Below are 17,569 nucleotides of genomic sequence, written 5' to 3'. Positions count from 1 at the left end.
TAAAACTGTCTAAACATCACTTTTTACATGCACATTGTTTGGCAAGTGTGGTAGTTTTATCCCCCAACCTTCCTGATGGCCCAGACTCACAGAAGACTATATTTCATTCAAATTTCTCTGTCATGTATTACTTGAGTGACATGCATCAGACTATGTGACATAGTTCTCCCAGGGAGCATGGCCTGCAAAGGGGAGTTAAGAGAAATTCCTAGTTTTGCCATTTTCTAACATCCTTATTCTGTTTATACATTATGTAGAAAGTATGAATAACACTACTAACAGAGAGTTGATATAAATAATCAGTGGCCAACTGTTGTAGAATTGAACAGGGCAATACATTGTTTATAATGATTGCCATAGTCTTAGAAGGACTTCTACTGCATATTGAAGGTACTTACAACACGTACATAATACATTACTATTTTTTATCAATGGCTCATAAAACATTTATGAATTAAGTTAATATTTATTGTGATTTCATGTACCAAATGTTGCAGCCCTACACAAATCCAGATATTGTTGATAGTTGGCCTTGATGATCTTGAAGGTCTTTTCCAACCTGGATGATTCTATGGTTCTACCTACTGCACTCAACAATTTGTCCATGGTCTTCTCAAAGATTTTAAAACTAAGGCTGTAGTGAGAACTCATTTCATATTTCCATTATTTCTGTTGTGTTGTTAATGATGTAACATTTACTATTACAGGCTAAAGCTAAGATAAGCAAAACAGGCTAAATTAAATTGTCTATTGTTTTATTGCTTATTTTCTTTGTTTACTTGGCTTGCTTCTCTGTATCTTCCTTGTATACAATTTTCAGAAAAAAAAAAAAAAAAAAAAAAAAAAGTGTCTTCCAAGTATGATCTCTAACCAATATAAGTTATTCTAGACATACAGAAGTGCTATACTTTTCCTCTGTGTGCTCTCTAATTAGTATAACTGCTGGTAATCTTTTGAAAATATAGATATGATACAAACATGTCAACACACAGTGGCAAACACTAGCAGCTGACACACCATGAAAACCACAAAATGGTTTAATGCTGGATTGAATGCTGATTGGAGCAAGGGCACACAATTCCTAATTCACTGCTTGTGCTTCGTGATACTTTCATGTATACCAGGATATGTAGCATTCTGGAGGATGGCTGCACTGATAATATCTCGGCTAAATGACCAGACTAGTGGTATACCTCCCATCAGTACATAATCTGCATGATCTTTGAGTCGAGCACTCCCAAAAACCACCTGTCATCCAACATGGGTGAGGAACTAAATCTTAAAAAGACATATAGTGTGCCTTAGGTTAGCCCCAAACAGCTGATCAAAAATAGAAATGCTCATTCCAAAGACAAAAACCTTGCAGTCTAACCAAACCTGAAGCAAAAGCCCTCTGAATTATTAATTTTTACTTGAACCAGAACCAAACCTGAATCATTATTTTCAAGACTTTTGGAACTAATTCAGAAATAAAACAAATAAACATATACTTCTGCTTTTCTGCCATTGAACAGTTCAGCTAAATCTGCATCCCTTGACAGAGACCTCTTCACCTATTTGGTGTACTCACTTCTTGTGTACATTACAATAAAAAGAGAAGTTCTCATCACAGATGCTGTTCTAGCTATTTTGCATCACACTACTCAGTGAACTACATATCAAACCTTTAGTTGCCTGAACCAGAGGAAAACTGAACTTCATCCGAACCAAAAGTTTTACAAGCTGAATTTCCTCAATATAAATGTTTTGTTTTGTTTTGTTTTGTTTTGAGGGATTAGAATGGTGAAAAGAAATTGAGAGTTTTTGTTTTGTCATGTATAAGCAAAATAATGCAGAAAGTCTTTGTGTGTATGAGTTAAAACAGATACATACTGATATCGGCACTTTCAATAAATGCCTGTACAAAGTTTTTCATTTCCTCAAATTCTGATGCTCCAATATTGGAACTTCCATCCAGAAGAAACATGATATCCATTGGTTTGTTGCACAACTCTGGGGGGGGAAAGGAAGGAATAAATACATAAATAAATAGATAAATAAATAAATAAATAGATAAAATGTGTTTGTAGGTGTTTGTGGGGTTTTATTAGTAATCAAATGATAACCAAAATGTCATCTACTAATCTATCAGTAGAAGCAGAAATGGCAGATACCTGCATTTTGGGTAAACAAAGCAGGATAGCAACCATTTGAAACAGTAAGCAATGCCTGCTTAATGAAGGCCTTGAGATTTATATTTCAATTCTTGCTTTTCTGCTAATGTTATTTTACTCTTAGGGGACTAAAAAGTAAAAATAAGCCAAACACAAAATGAAAAATTTACCTCAGATAAAAGGAACTTGCTTACTTTCTTGAGGCAAGCAGATGAGAATACTTACTTCTGTCACTCTTCATACTATCTGAAAGCTACTGTATATTACTGAAAAATACAGCTTAAGTCTTCTAAGCCTATAGAGGACTGACTGCAAGTCAGTGAACTGTACTAATGAACTGGGGCAGCATCCTCTCACTCTGAAGGATAAATGGTCCTTCCTTGGCATTTGGACAAAATACTAAATGAGAGACGAGAATGTTCATAGACATGGAGTGGGAACAAAGAAGATAGGAGAGAGGGAACAGAAAATTACACAAAAAAAGACCTCCAACTTCACCTGGAATTTCTGTCCAACGTTTATGAGAGCAGCATGACTGCAGCACTAATTCAGGTGCTTCTTCAATAAGTGTGCTATAACTATCCAAGATTATTGGACTATTAGGCTGACTAATCTTTCTGAGCTCTTGGACATTTGCATTGGGTGTTATGCCTATGGGAATAACATTTATACTTCTGGGATGTCGTGTGATAACATCAGTGGAAGGATTGGCTGACACCATATATACCAAGTGAGGTACATCCTGCCTGCCCCCATTTACTGTTGTAAATGTGTGTTTGGAAATATAATCAAGGGCATGCCCAGTGTTGGTAGCCTTCCCTCCTTGGTAGGGTATGCTTCTCACTTTCTCAATAATACTTTCCTTTGACTGTATTTCCCTAAAGGAATACTCCAGAGTGACAGTGTCTGAATATTGCATGACAGTAACATGAATATTTTCTTTCCCTATGTTCATTCCTGTGATCACCCTCTCAAGGAACTTCTTGATGATATTGAAATTTTCCTCCCCTACATTATCCGATCCTTCAACAACAAAAGCAATGTCCAGACTTTTTGGGGTGGGCTTTTCTGAAAGGGGTGGCGGTGCTGTGAGCATCCAAGGGGGATATCTGATGTTAGACATTGTTGGAGTGGACATAGCTTCTAACAGAGGATTTTCTTCAGGTCCAAGATCACATAGATAATCAATAAGGAGATCTCTGTTATCTGTTAGCTCCAACACATTGTTCATTAAGAAGGATCTACTATGTAACTGCTTTTCAATGAACCTGATTTGTTCCTCATTAACATATGGTCCAATCCCCACAGGTATTACAGTGATTTTTTTATTCTTCAAAGCTGGGATAATGGTGCGGACTTTTCCTGGAGACTTGCTTGCTATAAATAGTACAGCAATTTTGGCAGCATTGGTCCTTTCTGCTTTTCCAAACACGTGAAACACAATATATTTAAGGGCTTCTGCAGCAGACGCTACTTCATCACCTGTATATTTTATGTTTTGGACAATTTTTCTCATCTGGGACTGTTTTTTGACATCTTTAAGGCCAAGATAGATTGTGGTGCCAACCCTATAATATACCAGAACTGATACTCGGATTTTCTTTTGGGAGATGTGGAGTTTCTTCATCATGCCAGTTATGAAAGTCTTCAGTTGTTCAAAGTCCTCTTCTAACAGTTTATTGGAGCCATCCACTAGAAAGGCCAAGTCCATCATCTTGCTGCATGAGTATTCACTGGGTGGTAGTTCAATGTCCTCCTCTGGAGCAGGTGTTGTTGGTGTTAGGATTTCTTCCACTGGTTCACAGGATACACAGGATAAGTTCTTCCTTTGACACAGACTACAAAAATCACGAAGTTTAACAGTAAATAAATCAATGCTTATAATAACACATTACCCACATCTAACAAAAGGAAATCCACTGGCTATGTATCTCAGAAAAGGAAAAAAAATAGTGATGGGGGGAGGGGAGGGACGCCTTCCATTTCTCTATAAGGAATTGTACAAAATTTTAGCACTCACTCAGAGAAGGAATTGTTTGTGCATGTCTGTTTAGATGCAGGAAGCATATGAAAACATATGGTATGTTTGTCAGAGGATACTCTTCTTATTACAGCTTTTGGTAGAATATCTAAAATCTGTGTCTAGGAATTGTCTAGAAACCCACTGAGCTTGAGCAATATGGCTACCTACAGGCCACTGGTGGACTTAACTGGCAGACATGGTTTGCTTCACAAGGAAGAAAAACCGTGAGGCAAATTGGAGGTAGGTAATACAAAGTAAAATCCTAGAGTAGGCAAGAGAATTTTGACTCCGATAGGACCTAGCAAACTCTGTAAGAAGGCATTGTTTACCTAGGTTTTAACCTTACTAAAAACAATAAGCATCCTTTTTTTTCCTATCTCTAAAGTGCACTAGTTTCCTTTTATTTTCCCTAATTTAATTTTGCTTTGAATGCAGCTTTGGCACATATCATCCTATATGGGTTTGTTTTTTATTGTTTTGTTTGTTTGTTTGTTTTTAAATGTCTCTTTTGTTATCTTTCCTCTTTTTTTTTTGTTTGTGTTTTTCTTTTAATGTCTCTTTTATGTTCCTCTTACTTACTATGTCCTGTTTTTGTGTCCCTACACACAAAAAGAATTATGTATTTTACTTATAGCTGTTTTCTCTTTTTCTTTCTATTTTTCTTCCCTCGCCATTTCTACTCACCTCTGTTAGTACATTTTCTCTTCCTCTTTCCATCTCAGTTCCTAGTTTCCTCTCCCCCTCTACCTTCTCCCCCCATCTCTGCCTTTTCCACTGTTCATACTTCCTTAATACCATGAGATTTTTCACCTCTGTCACTCTTCACCTTTTAGGAACTTATTTATAATTCCTTTATTTCTATCTTTAGCAAGGCTTTAACACTTCTTCCCTGCTAACTCTTGGTTGTATCATTCTCTTACTTTAGTTATCTGAGCAAAGATCATCACTGTACTCATGGACAGGGTAGTACAGATGCAGTCAATACACTTTCCTTGTACTACTGGACAGCCAAAGAAACAGTATAGGGAACATCTATGAAGGAGCAAGGACCAAAAAGTGCTCATTTTTACTGCCAGAGAAAACCATGGATGTACAAAATAAGCAAGTCAATACTAGAAGAAGGTACCATTTTCCAGGAAAATAAGTCACTTTACATGTGACATCTTAGTTTAAATTCTCCCAGGGCTATTTTCTTTCTGAGTTTATTTTAGTGTCTTTTTAATTGAAGAACGCACAGATACTTTTGGCATTAATGCACAGCAATGGAAGATTTATTATTTTAATCCTAATATGAACAAGACTCTTCTAGTTTCCAATTTTCTTTGGATATTTGCTATAAAATTCATTTTTGTGCAATATTTTCTATTGTTTGTACAGATGGTGTAGGCATCTAAATTAGGTGACAGCTATGCAAAAGGATGTTTCCCTAGTGAGGTAAGTTTTCGTAATGTTCTGAAATCTTTGTGACCGGTGGCCAATGTATCAACATTTAAGATAAATTATTATTAAGTATTACAAAAATTAGGGAACAGAGGTTCACGTTTGAAGACTCTTTCTTGACATTTTGATGCAATTCAAGGCTTTTCATATATAGTTATATATATAAATATATTTTATAAAATACATAATATATATACATATGTAATTTGATCAGTCTAATAGTCTAATGCCCTGAGTTTATAACACAGATGTATGCTAGCTCCAGCAAGACACCAGGAATTCAAAGTTCATACCCATTCAGAGTTTCTGTGAGATTCAAAGTGTTTGGAGCGAAGGTGTTCCCTTTTCCCCCAGGGCTCAGTGCTGGGGCCGGTCCTCTTTAATATCTTCATCGATGATCTGGACGATGATCTGGGCATTGAGTGCACCCTCGGTAAGTTCGCAGATGACACCAAGTTAGGTGCGTGTGTCGATCTGCTCGAGGGTAGGAAAGCTCTGCAGGAGGATCTGGATAGGCTGCACCGATGGGCTGAGGTCAACTGCATGAAGTTTAACAAGGCCAAGTGCCGGGTCCTGTACCTGGGGTGCAATACCCCAAGCAGAGCTACAGGCTGGGAGAGGAATGGTTGGAGAGCTGCCAGACAGAGAAGGACCTGGGAGTGATGGTGGATAGTTGGCTGAATATGAGCCAGCAGTGTGCTCAGGTGGCCAAGAAGGCCAACGGCATCCTGGCTTGTATCAGGAACAGTGTGACCAGCAGGGCTAGGGAAGTGATTGGCCCCCTGTACTCAGCTCTGGTGAGGCCGCACCTCAAGTACTGTGTTCAGTTTTGGGCCCCTCGCTACAAGAAGGACATCGAGGTGCTTGAGCGGGTGCAGAGAAGGGCGACAAAGCTGGTGAGGGGCCTGGAGAACAAGTCCTACGAGGAGCGGCTGAGGGAGCTGGGCTTGTTCAGCCTGGAGAAGAGGAGGCTCAGGGGCGACCTTATTGCTCTTTACAGATACCTTAAAGGAGGCTGTAGTGAGGTGGGGGTTGGCCTGTTCTCCCACGTGCCTGGTGACAGGACGAGGGGGAATGGGCTAAAGTTGCGCCAGGGGAGTTTTAGGTTGGATGTTAGGAAGAATTTCTTTACCGAAAGGGTTGTGAGGCATTGGAACAGGCTGCCCAGGGAAGTGGTGGAGTCACCATCCCTGGAAGTCTTTAAAAGACGTTTAGATGTAGAGCTTAGGGATATGGTTTAGTGGGGACTGCTAGCGTTAGGTCAGAGGTTGGACTCGATGATCTTGAGGTCTCTTCCAACCTAGAAATTCTGTGATTCTGTGATTCTGTGTTAGTCTAGGCTAATAGCTACTGCAGTTTTACAACTCGGTCTCTATTAAATATGGTCAAATTACATGATGGAAAACTCTTTTGTATTGACAGCATTATGAGTGACTAGTGAAAGTATCCATCAAGGGACTAGACCTCTGGAGAATGCCAAGCTTACAGGTAATACAAACCTTTGTGTAATATGCCACTGGGCAGTATACAGAATGAAAATCCGTCTCTGCCACTTTGCAACGGAAGACCCTAATCCCACATTATGGTGCATCCTTCTATTAATTTCATCATAGTTGGAAAAGCATTCATGCAGGATCAAGACACAAGATATCATCTTAAAATCTTGGGGAGATTATTTTTCCAATTATACTACAAACTTTCAACTGCTCATAATCTCAGAAAATTCTAGACTGAGTGCGCATTCAGATTTTGCACTATATATAGGATTTTTTTAGTACCAGCAAGAGGAAAGAGTTTTGATACCTTTACTGATGTTGGATCACACCTTTCACAGAAAGAAGACTGAAATGACTGAAGTTAATGGGGCCTTCTACACATGGGAAGAGGCATTTTTGAAAGGAATATTTGGATTTCACTTGCTTAAATTCAAATGACATCCAATAATCCCAACTATTAACAAAGAACCTCAGCTTCAGATTATATAAGGGGCATTGACATAAAAGAGGGTTTCCAAGCCTCATCTTCAGTAGTATATTTACAGTTAAGTCTTAACTTATTCATGGGGATTCACTCCATCTCTCTCCCATCATCCTACCCAATGGACATGCTATTTCACTGCATAAATCTTTCTGTCATACCAAGATTTACAGTGCTGTGGATCTTCTCTGTTCAAAACTATGCTCCTTCCATGTGGAATCTTGACATCTCCAACTGTACACACGGGACAGTCTTCTGGAGTGACACAATCCAGAGAGAGTTCATCGAGTATTTTCCCTGTTTTGAAATAGCACAGTAGTATAAAAATGTAGTAGTATATAAATTAATTGCAAACATAATTATTGCATTTAACCTGCTTAAATAAAAATAAAAAATAAATATAAATATAAATATATAAAATATATATATATAAAAATAAAACAAGGTTTGTGAATTGGGTTTAAGAGTTCTAAATACTCTGCTTGTGTTAAGGTCACTCCAAGTTTGACACAGATAAATATGTCATTTCTTCGTAACCACTTTTAGTGAGATACTGTAAATACATGTACTTAATGTATAACCTACAACAACCAGGACCATGCAGAAGGTGAACGTATCTTCAGAATGAAGTAATAAAGATACAAGGAGAAAATAGCTGTTTCATTTTTATCTGTATATTATTGATTTTGCCCCATATTGCCTGCCTCCTAGCTCTGATCATACTGGAGTACAATTTAAACACCTAGTACTGAAAGCTCAAATATTATATTTAACACTTACATAAATTTATATCCAAGAAGGCTCTCCCCTCACTGTTCTGTAAATGTGTGAAAGAGAGATACCAAAGCCCAGACTAACTATTTCTGGTCTTAAAATACCTACTTTCTTTGCCTTCATGTCTTCTCATTCTGACCTTATAAGCTGTTTATTCATCACAGTTGTCACTCTCCATTTGGATCTTGCTTGTCTTTCACACTTTCTCTTTCTGTCCATCTTTTCCTCTCCCCCAGGTATTTTTTTCTAAGAGAGTTGATGGGAACATTTAGGCCAAAAGCTCATGCTCAGAGGAGGATAGCTGCTTGGCAGTCTCAAGGGCACTAGAGACCTGAAGGCAGCGAGAAGGTCAGTTCAGGTCAATGGGTTTCCCACACCACAGTAGGGTTGGGAAAAAAAGCTCTCTAAAGAAGAGCTTTTTTTGAGTGTTCAGCACAAATTCATACCCTACAAAGTCAACAGCCCCTGACTCTGCTCCTGTCTCCCTTTCTTATTACCCTGTTCTCATTCTCTCATTCTTGCTGGCAGCATTCTAATCTCCTCTTCAAGTCACCATTTTTTAGTATCCTTTACACACTGTGCTCATCTCACAAACTCAAATCAGGATACCTAACCACCTTCCAACTTGCACAGTTAAGAAAACACACTGAAAATGCATCAGTAAGACTTGATGAGTTAACTGCAGTTTCTAAATCTTATGCAATTTCCAGCCTTAGCAATCTGTGAATATTTGGACTGTAATATTTCTTGTCATGCAACAGCAACATTCAGTGTGGAGGAAAAAAAAAAATAATAATAACTGAACAATACCAAAAAGTAACAGGAGCAGAGCAGAAAAAGGTAAATAAATGACAAAATCAAAAGATGGACTTACCTGCAGGACAGTGCACATGGCATCCTTCTACACACTGTAGAGGGCACTTCAAAGGCTGTGGGTGCTGGCATGTTATAAGACAAGCGGGTCCACAGCTATTATATCGCCATTCACATTGATAATCTAATTCTTGTTTATTCAGGTGCTCACAGCTTTGTGCTATATAGTGAAAAAAATGTAGGCAGAAGATCAAACCAGACTATAGTCACTATGCCTCTCAAAACAAAGACAACAAACTGAGTACAAGGTGGGCCATATATGCATAGCAAAAGAAAAATGTACATCTTAAAATTACTTTTCTTTTTTCTCTACTACGTCCATGGCAGGCCACGTCTTCAAACTTCTTTTTTTTATATATAATGAAATACTTGCTCTAGATGAGAGAGATTTGTTTTTGATAAAAACAATTGCAAAGAATTGACACTAATAAAAAAAAATAAATAATAATTTAAAAAAAAAAGTTCAGAAAAGAATATTTCCCTGGATTTGGAAGGACGATGTCACTATGAGCTTCTAGCCCAGTTTAATTAAAGAGAACTTCTCTGGACATCAGCAGGAGCAGAGCTGGATAAGAACAGTCTAGCTGAGCCAATGGTTTATTGATTAAGATCTTGAACCTTTTCAGTTTATTTCCCAGACAAAATCATTCCCAATTCCTCTCCATCTACCCTGTACTTACGGCACAGATCTGCTGATCTCCAGTGAACAATAACACCTTTTTGTGCACAGATATGTGCATAGGCTGCTATAGCATCACAGAAGCAAGCACAATCCCCGGTAGATTCACAAGCACAAGTGTCATACATACAAATATCTATGTAGGGTTCAGGATTCACCTGAAAAAAGGATAAATTCAGGGTACAGTACACTCACTGATTCCCTTCATCCCCTTATTCTATACATATTTAATCTTCAGGTGGTTTGCCTGTTCCATTTGCCAAGAGTTGAGATGCCACAAACAGCGGAAATCCTTCTGCTGACACCAGCAAGAACTCAAATCAGGCCACATTCTCAAAGTTATTATAGACATTGCAGTTTATTGTCCCCTAATACTCCAGATATGTAGCAACTTTATACATTTGGGGCCCTGTTACCAAATCCTCTTGTGCATTTGGGGTAGACTGCAGTATGAATGGCATTATATTAGCTCAGGGTTTTTTTTCCCTCACCCTGCCCTGCCTCCTTCCCCCATCCTCCAAAACAAAAACAAAAACTCAACCCCTGTGCTTGACTTCATGTGTCAGTCTGGGGTTTAGAGTAAAACTTCCCTCAAGCAGAAGTTTTTCTATAGCTTTCCACTAGGGGGATTCCTGCATTTTCCCACAAAGCGTCAGCTACAGGACAGGGTCACAGATGAGAACGCCAATTAGTCAGTCCCCTTCATGTCCTGTATGCTGTCAGCACAACTGTACTTTCTGCTCAGCTATAATCACTGACAGCACAGCTCATGAAGAATTGAAGGAAATGAAACACAAGAAACAATACTTACAAGCTTTTTGCATTCTTCAAAGAGACTCCCAGACAAAATGCTGCATGATGTTTCTACCATCACCTGCTTCAATACGTTGCCATTACACAATGGAAACACCAAGGCTTGTTCCTGGTTGTGCTTAATATTGTAAGAGACACTGCATCAGTCTTGACTTCAGGATCTTAGGGACTCTTCAAACTGAAGTAAGAGACTCACTAGCACTAGACATTTTTCATAGAATCATAGAATCATTTAGGTTGGAAATGACATCATAAGATCTAGTCCAACCAACCTTTCCTGACAAAGTAAATTATTTCTTTGAATAAAGTTTCAGTGTGCTACATGGCAAGAATAAATTCTGCAGCAGAAGAACACAAAGTAGGGCAGGTCATCTCCCTCATTGTCTGCAGGTTTGTATACTGTAGTTTTAACACAAAAATTTTCATAATGTTAATCTCACTGTACCAAACATGCATCCCAAAAAACAGTTGTTCAGAGCTCTCCAGAAGGCCTGTGAGCTTCACAGATACAGTCAGTCTTCAGCAGATAATAGTCAAGGCCACTGCTAAATAAAAAAGCCTCACTAGTCTCCCCCTCTTCATTTTAATTTAGCTAAGAACAAGGAGCACAAGTATCGACATGGTATTTATCACAGAGATATCCTGTAGGCTGTATCTTGTGCCAGATGAACTGAAATGTGGAGCTGCTCCCTCTCAGTCTTACCCAGAAGTCTCAGTCCCCATTATTACAACTTCTCCCGTGCTCCAGTCCAGTCATATTGAAAATTAATACATAAATAAATAAACAAACAAACAAACAAACAGGCATTCAGGAAGATAATTCTGTGGCTAAGTAACACAAAAGATTTCATGTGATCAAAAATAAATATTTTTATGACAACATAAACATTTTAAGGAAAGATTAAAGACGTATATATATTTGCAAAAGAGGAAGTACACTAGTTATGTTTAGCATAATTAGTGCCCTGTGAAATCACCTTATCTCCAGAATGAGGACTTAGGTAACACTCAGAATTCAAAAGCTGTGATAACATGGCAATAAGGTCTTACGCTCACTCCTGTATCTTGCCTTTTCTGCTCATTCCTCTCTAATCTGAATGTAATAACTGACTGCTATCTGAAAACATTAAGAACCATAAATAAATAAATCAATCTGTGCATTGAGCTGTTCAAAAATGAATGGACTAAGACCTGGGGACTTGGGATACAGAGTTTCGATGGAGAAATATGAAATCTTTATCTGAACTCCTCCTGTCTGAAAATTACAGCTGTTTTTTTAGATTAAGCTCTAAAATGAGATTTCCAGTTATACCTGGATTTCTAGCATCTGGGTTGGCAAACTCTATGAATAGCCTCTACTACACAGATTGGCTGTTTTAACATTTGGCTGCCCAGAGGCATTAAATTGATCTTTTATCAGACTTCAAGAAAGAAAATTATTTGGCAAAAATATAGGAGAAGGAGTTCATTTCTATTTATTTTTATCTTTTCAAAGCTCTTTACCCACACAAAAGTGATACTGTAACCAGTATTAATTAGTTTTCACTGTTTATTCATAATCACCTTTTTGACATCAGCACAGTATGTATTAACTTTCCAAGAGTTCCCAAAGTCAACTGGATCTACTTCAACATGTTCATTGCTGCTGGTCAAATCATTGTTTTGGATTCCATCAAAATTTCCACACAGACCACACACTTGATCCTTGCAGGGAAAGAACACAAAATACATAAATCATACATCTGTAGGCTGTCTCAGAACTTTGTTAAGAAGTCTTTTTAGCCTACTACTATAATGGCACAAGGCTTAAAAACTGAATTGTTCCTGGCCCTGCCAAGTTCACTAAAATACACATAGTCTGTCACAGAGAATGTTTAGCTCTTACTCCCATTCTGCTTAGCTGAAAGTAGGACCAGTCTGTTTCCAGGGTCTCCAGAATGCAAGAAGACAACTCTAACTAGTGGCACCTGTTGGCTCTATTTGGAGTGGCTCCAGGAAATTAACCTATAATACCATCTCATTCCTCAAGATGACCATCATGTCTATAAATCTGGCTCCTTATGTTCCTATTGTACATGGAAGAAATTACCTCAGTCCCTCAAAGCAAAGTTATTCTAAGGCACCATAGCATTCCTCTTTTCTATCATAGCTCATCTCCAAAGACCCGGAATTTTGCCATTACAGTTGAACCATAGACGAAAGTAAGCGACCCTTACATATTACAAAAAATCCCTTCATTTTCAAGTAAGCACTCCGTGGAAATCTATCTGCATGTCTGCATAAAATAAAATAAAATAAAATAAAATAAAATAAAATAAAATAAAATAAAATAAAATAAATAAAATAAAATACTATCCCTCATGGAGAGTCTCACTAAAGTGCATTCTTTAGTGAGAGTAAGAATTAAAGCGAAAAACACTTACTTTGAAATTGGCTTTTAAGATAACTGAGACTCCCATGGCAAGATCCCAGGTCACACTGATGCTGTTGCCCAGTAAAATGACATAATAACGGCCAGATTTCATGACTTCTAAATCATTACTGTCCTTAGGAGGTACCTTGATGTTCACCTGAAAAAGAAAAACACTCTGTTATCAAGTCTCTCTAATTCCTTTTACATGTGCGCCACTTTCCCAGTGGGACATGCACTCATAGATTAGTGGCTATTTTCAGACATGCTGTTCACCAGAGAACAGACAGATCCTAGACATCAAACAGATGATCCTGAGTGCTTGAAAAACTGCAAACAAAGTATAGGTACAGGACTGATTACAGACCTGTCTCTACTCTGAAAAGCTGCAGTGGATAAACTATTGTCTTAAAAGCAGCACTGCTGAATAGCAAATAGTACAGTATTTCAGTACACAAAAAAAAAAAAAAAAAAAAGTACAAAAAGTACAGTATTTCAACCTCATCACATTTCTACAACATTGAATGAGGTAATGTCTTATGCACTCCTGAAATAAAACATACATTCACCATAAACACTGACACACAAAAAACAAGACTGATAAACTGAAGCAGGGTTGATAAGAGTACTGGGTGTACCAGTAAATACGCAGTAATAGCTCGCTGAATAATTATATATTTTTTCATTTATTTATTAAAAGGAAACTAACAATTCTGTGTCCCTGAGGCAGATAGTGGCAAAAAGGCTTGCTTGGTAAAAGTGTAATGTAAACTGAGAGAAACATGTGCATGGGTGGTCTCTGAAGGGCCAAAGCCTGAATCTGAAGTCAGGAAGTTTTTTTGTGATTTTTTTTTTTTCCCAACCACCTACAGCAATAGGAAAAATCCTAAGAGGATCATTTTGGTCATTTATTTTCTTTTGTATTTTTCCATCACTTTCACTTCCCCTGTGTGCCTCTCCTCTCTCTTTCCATCTGACTGCCAATTCACAGCCTCCAGCTACTGAGAACTTGAGAAATTCATTTAAAATATTTTCTTTCACATTGTAATCCCCTTTCAATGGGAACCTTAATAGGATTATTAACCACGTTTCAGGAGAAAGTTCTGGAATGGCTGTTACTTTAAACACTACTAATGCATTAACTGCTAACTGTTGGCTTGTGGAAGAGGTAGACAAAACCTTTAGTCAGTATAAACAGTGATAAAGGGATGGGAGAAACTATTCATCTGCTCCCTAGTTTGAGGGAAAAATACCTCCTTATCCCACTACTCATTCTTGCTTCATTCAATAAAAATGCTGCAATGTAATTCAATTCTCTTCAGCTCTGCAGTGTGATCAAAACCCTTTATCCCCAGAGAAAACAGCTTACATTCTTCAAGGATCTCCCAAAAAGGGCTTTCAATGTCTGTAGGGAAAAATATGCTAAAAGATAGACTATTCTAGGAACTGGAAGCATTTTCACCTTCCTCTATGCCTGTACATACTTATTCTATGGATATACTATCTAGACACATTTGGTCATGTGTCGTCTAGGTTTCTGTAGTATTCTCTATCTTTTCAAACACAGGAGAAAAAAAAAAAAAAAAAAAAAAAAAAAAAGCAGCAAAAAAAGCAACAACAAAGGAGGACAAAGCTGAGCTGGCAGGTTAACCTAAATTACAGAATTTCTATGTTTAAGGAGGCTGTTTGACCAACTATGAACTTGTAAACTTTCGACCTTGCAAAGTAGCAAATATATTTGTTTCAGAAGAGCAAAAATTATTATTTATTTATTTTTAATGAGGCATGACTGTAATATATAGATACTTCAGTTAAGCCCTATTTAGCTTAAAACTAGAAACTGCTCTCAAAACATTAACATCTTAAAGCAATGTCATTTGGAAATATTTTGCCCCCCTCCACAAGTAAGTAAAATAAAATAAAATAAAATAAAATAAAATAAAATAAAATAAAATAAAATAAAATAAAATAAAATAAAATAAAATAAAATAAAATAAAATAAAATAAAATAAAATAAAAAGACTCAATTCTCTTGCTTGCTTCTAAGGACTGGCATAGAAAAAGAATATAGATAGTCATCCCTGTATAAGCATTTGCCAGTCTTCAGAAAGTTTTTCTTAATCCCTTCTCTGGTTGCTGCTGTTTCTAAGACAACCTTCCCTATTACACAGAATCCTGCACTCAATAGAAAGACAACTGAAAGTTCAGTAGACTGTCTTGTGGTCTTGTGATACAGACCTGGCTCCTGCAAGGACATTCTCAGAAAACAAACACCCTCTGATGCTCTCACTAGGACTTACCAGCTGCCTAATTTCCATCTCCTGTCTTTTCTGCCCCTTATTTAGGTGTCCAAGTAGAATCATACCTCTTCTGAAAAATGTCTCCTAAAGGAGCTCTCATACTACACCTGGTTTTGTGGACCGATCCCTGCACTAGTATTCGCCCTCCTTCAGGTAGGAGACTTAAATCAGTAGAAACAAAGAGTTGCTTGTACAACCAAAACATCCTGCGTTCATTCCTCCAGCAATCAAAAGCCTACATGGATCATCTGCTGTTAAGGTACACTGTACAGACACTATTAATAATGGTCATGCTTTACAAGTTCCTGTCAAGTATCAGTGGCAAGCAGCACTTTGCAGGCAAATTGCAGACTATGCAAAATCTGGTTCAGCTTTGATTGTTAACCCAAACAAGGCAAATGTAGAACAGTTTCACATTTCACTGGGAACATTTTTTGCAGATCTCTAGTCCAGATGCCAGTTTAGAGCCTAGTGCTTCTGAAAACTGAGCAATTGAAACCCTGTAATTCACTGTATGTAATGTTTGAGCACACAGACAGTCTTAATTGTTACATAGCCAAGGAAAAGAGATGAACTCTTTCCCATGTCACTACATGACAGGAAAGAAACTTTCCTGTCATGGGAGGTAGAAGTGATTCTTTGTCAATTCTTCATTGTTTGTTGGTAGGAAAGGGGGGAAAAAAGGAATCCAGTAATCTGGATTTCCTATCTAACAATTTAAGAAGGAAAAGGATAGTTGATACTTGGTTCTGCAGTATCAATTTACAGGCACTTTTCCTGTGTGCTTTGTCCTTCAGACTGCTAATTTAGGGCTGAAGTTTTACTAGTCATAGGACAGTCACTTAGCTCTTTCTTATGTTTAATCTTGATTGAAATATTCTTAGACCTCTCACATTTAGAAAGGGCATTCCTCAAATGAGCTTGTATTAAATGGCATTTTTATCCAAGATAAACTTATTGACATCAAGCAGAAATACCAAAATGGCATTATATCTCTAATATGGCTAATTACAATATAATAAATACAATACAATATAATAAATACAATAAAATGGCTAATTACAATAATCCTTTATAATTGTAATTATTATTATCTTACTAATCTGTTCAATTTATGATTTGGTTTTCAAGAACCACTGAACATGAGATTATTCATCCCTCATGTTACCAAGCATCCTGAAATTTTAATAGTCTCGTCAAAAAGGGAAAGAAAGAGAACTGAAGTATACATACATTTCCACTAAACAACTCTATTTCTCCACTTTTATACAGAATTATAACCCTTTTCGAGCACTTTTCTCCAGTGAAGCCACATCCTTCATTTGAAATTAGTATCCGGAATGTCCCAGAGTCATCCTTGCAGAAATCCTATCAGACAAAAATAAATGAATGAGTCATTAATATGGATATTTGAGAAACCCATACAGATCTATGGAGAAAAACAAGTCCTCAAATAATACTCTACATAGCCAATAAGATATATGTTTGCATGTCTGTTATTCCCATATTGATTTATTTAGTTCTTAGCATTGGTCCACCTCTTCAAGAATAAGGTACACTCTGCCAGTGACATACACATATACTTGTCTGCGTATTTTGTAGGGTATTCTTTAGCAGGGACAATCCACACTATTACAGTGTGTGATGTTTCAAAGATTAGTCACTGTGTACATCTTAATACACAAACTGGTACAACAGTGAAAATGAGACTTGAGCTCCAATGATAAAATAAAGATATAACCCTATAAGGTTAGTTTAGAAAGAAGTGTTAGTAAGAAACTCACTGCACAGTCTTGAGCAAAACGTGACACCTGTTTTTTTTCCCACGTTTACACAAGTAATAACTACAGCAACATCAATCTCTTTCTTGGGGAGAAATTTCGTAGTTTACTGTATTGATTCTCTTTTAAGTAAAACATTTCTGAGATCCATGGAAAACTAGTATTACATTTATGTTATGACTTGTGACTATCAGATTTTTTTTTTAAGTATACACCTTTTAAGAAAAAGACCCTATGTATAATTCTGTCTGTCATTTGAGGATCACATTTTCATTTTAAGTAGTACTGCAGCACTGCATGCTATTATTGTCCCTAAGGCTTTCATGCAGAGGTCTCCTAGCATCAG

The 17,569-nt window shown here is 37.3% G+C and overlaps 1 protein-coding gene across 1 annotated transcript in view; it reads right to left on the bottom strand.

Annotated features, from left to right (window-relative positions):
* Window positions 1–17,569, bottom strand: part of VWF (von Willebrand factor) — a 147,322-nt gene that overhangs the window by 63,649 nt on the left and 66,104 nt on the right. The window contains exons 21-29 of the mRNA XM_032195251.1: window positions 16,676–16,810; window positions 13,156–13,302; window positions 12,296–12,436; window positions 10,731–10,850; window positions 9,921–10,077; window positions 9,242–9,400; window positions 7,755–7,890; window positions 2,652–3,991; window positions 1,873–1,992 (exon numbers count right to left, since the gene is read on the bottom strand). Of these exons, the coding sequence (XP_032051142.1) occupies window positions 1,873–1,992; window positions 2,652–3,991; window positions 7,755–7,890; window positions 9,242–9,400; window positions 9,921–10,077; window positions 10,731–10,850; window positions 12,296–12,436; window positions 13,156–13,302; window positions 16,676–16,810 (2,455 nt within the window). The remainder of the gene's footprint in view (window positions 1–1,872; window positions 1,993–2,651; window positions 3,992–7,754; window positions 7,891–9,241; window positions 9,401–9,920; window positions 10,078–10,730; window positions 10,851–12,295; window positions 12,437–13,155; window positions 13,303–16,675; window positions 16,811–17,569) is intronic.

Source organism: Aythya fuligula, chromosome 1, assembly GCF_009819795.1.
Source record: "Aythya fuligula isolate bAytFul2 chromosome 1, bAytFul2.pri, whole genome shotgun sequence".
Lineage (NCBI taxonomy): Eukaryota > Metazoa > Chordata > Aves > Anseriformes > Anatidae > Aythya > Aythya fuligula.
Note: the sequence above shows the minus strand (reverse complement) of the source record. Positions and strands in the feature narration are given on the sequence as shown.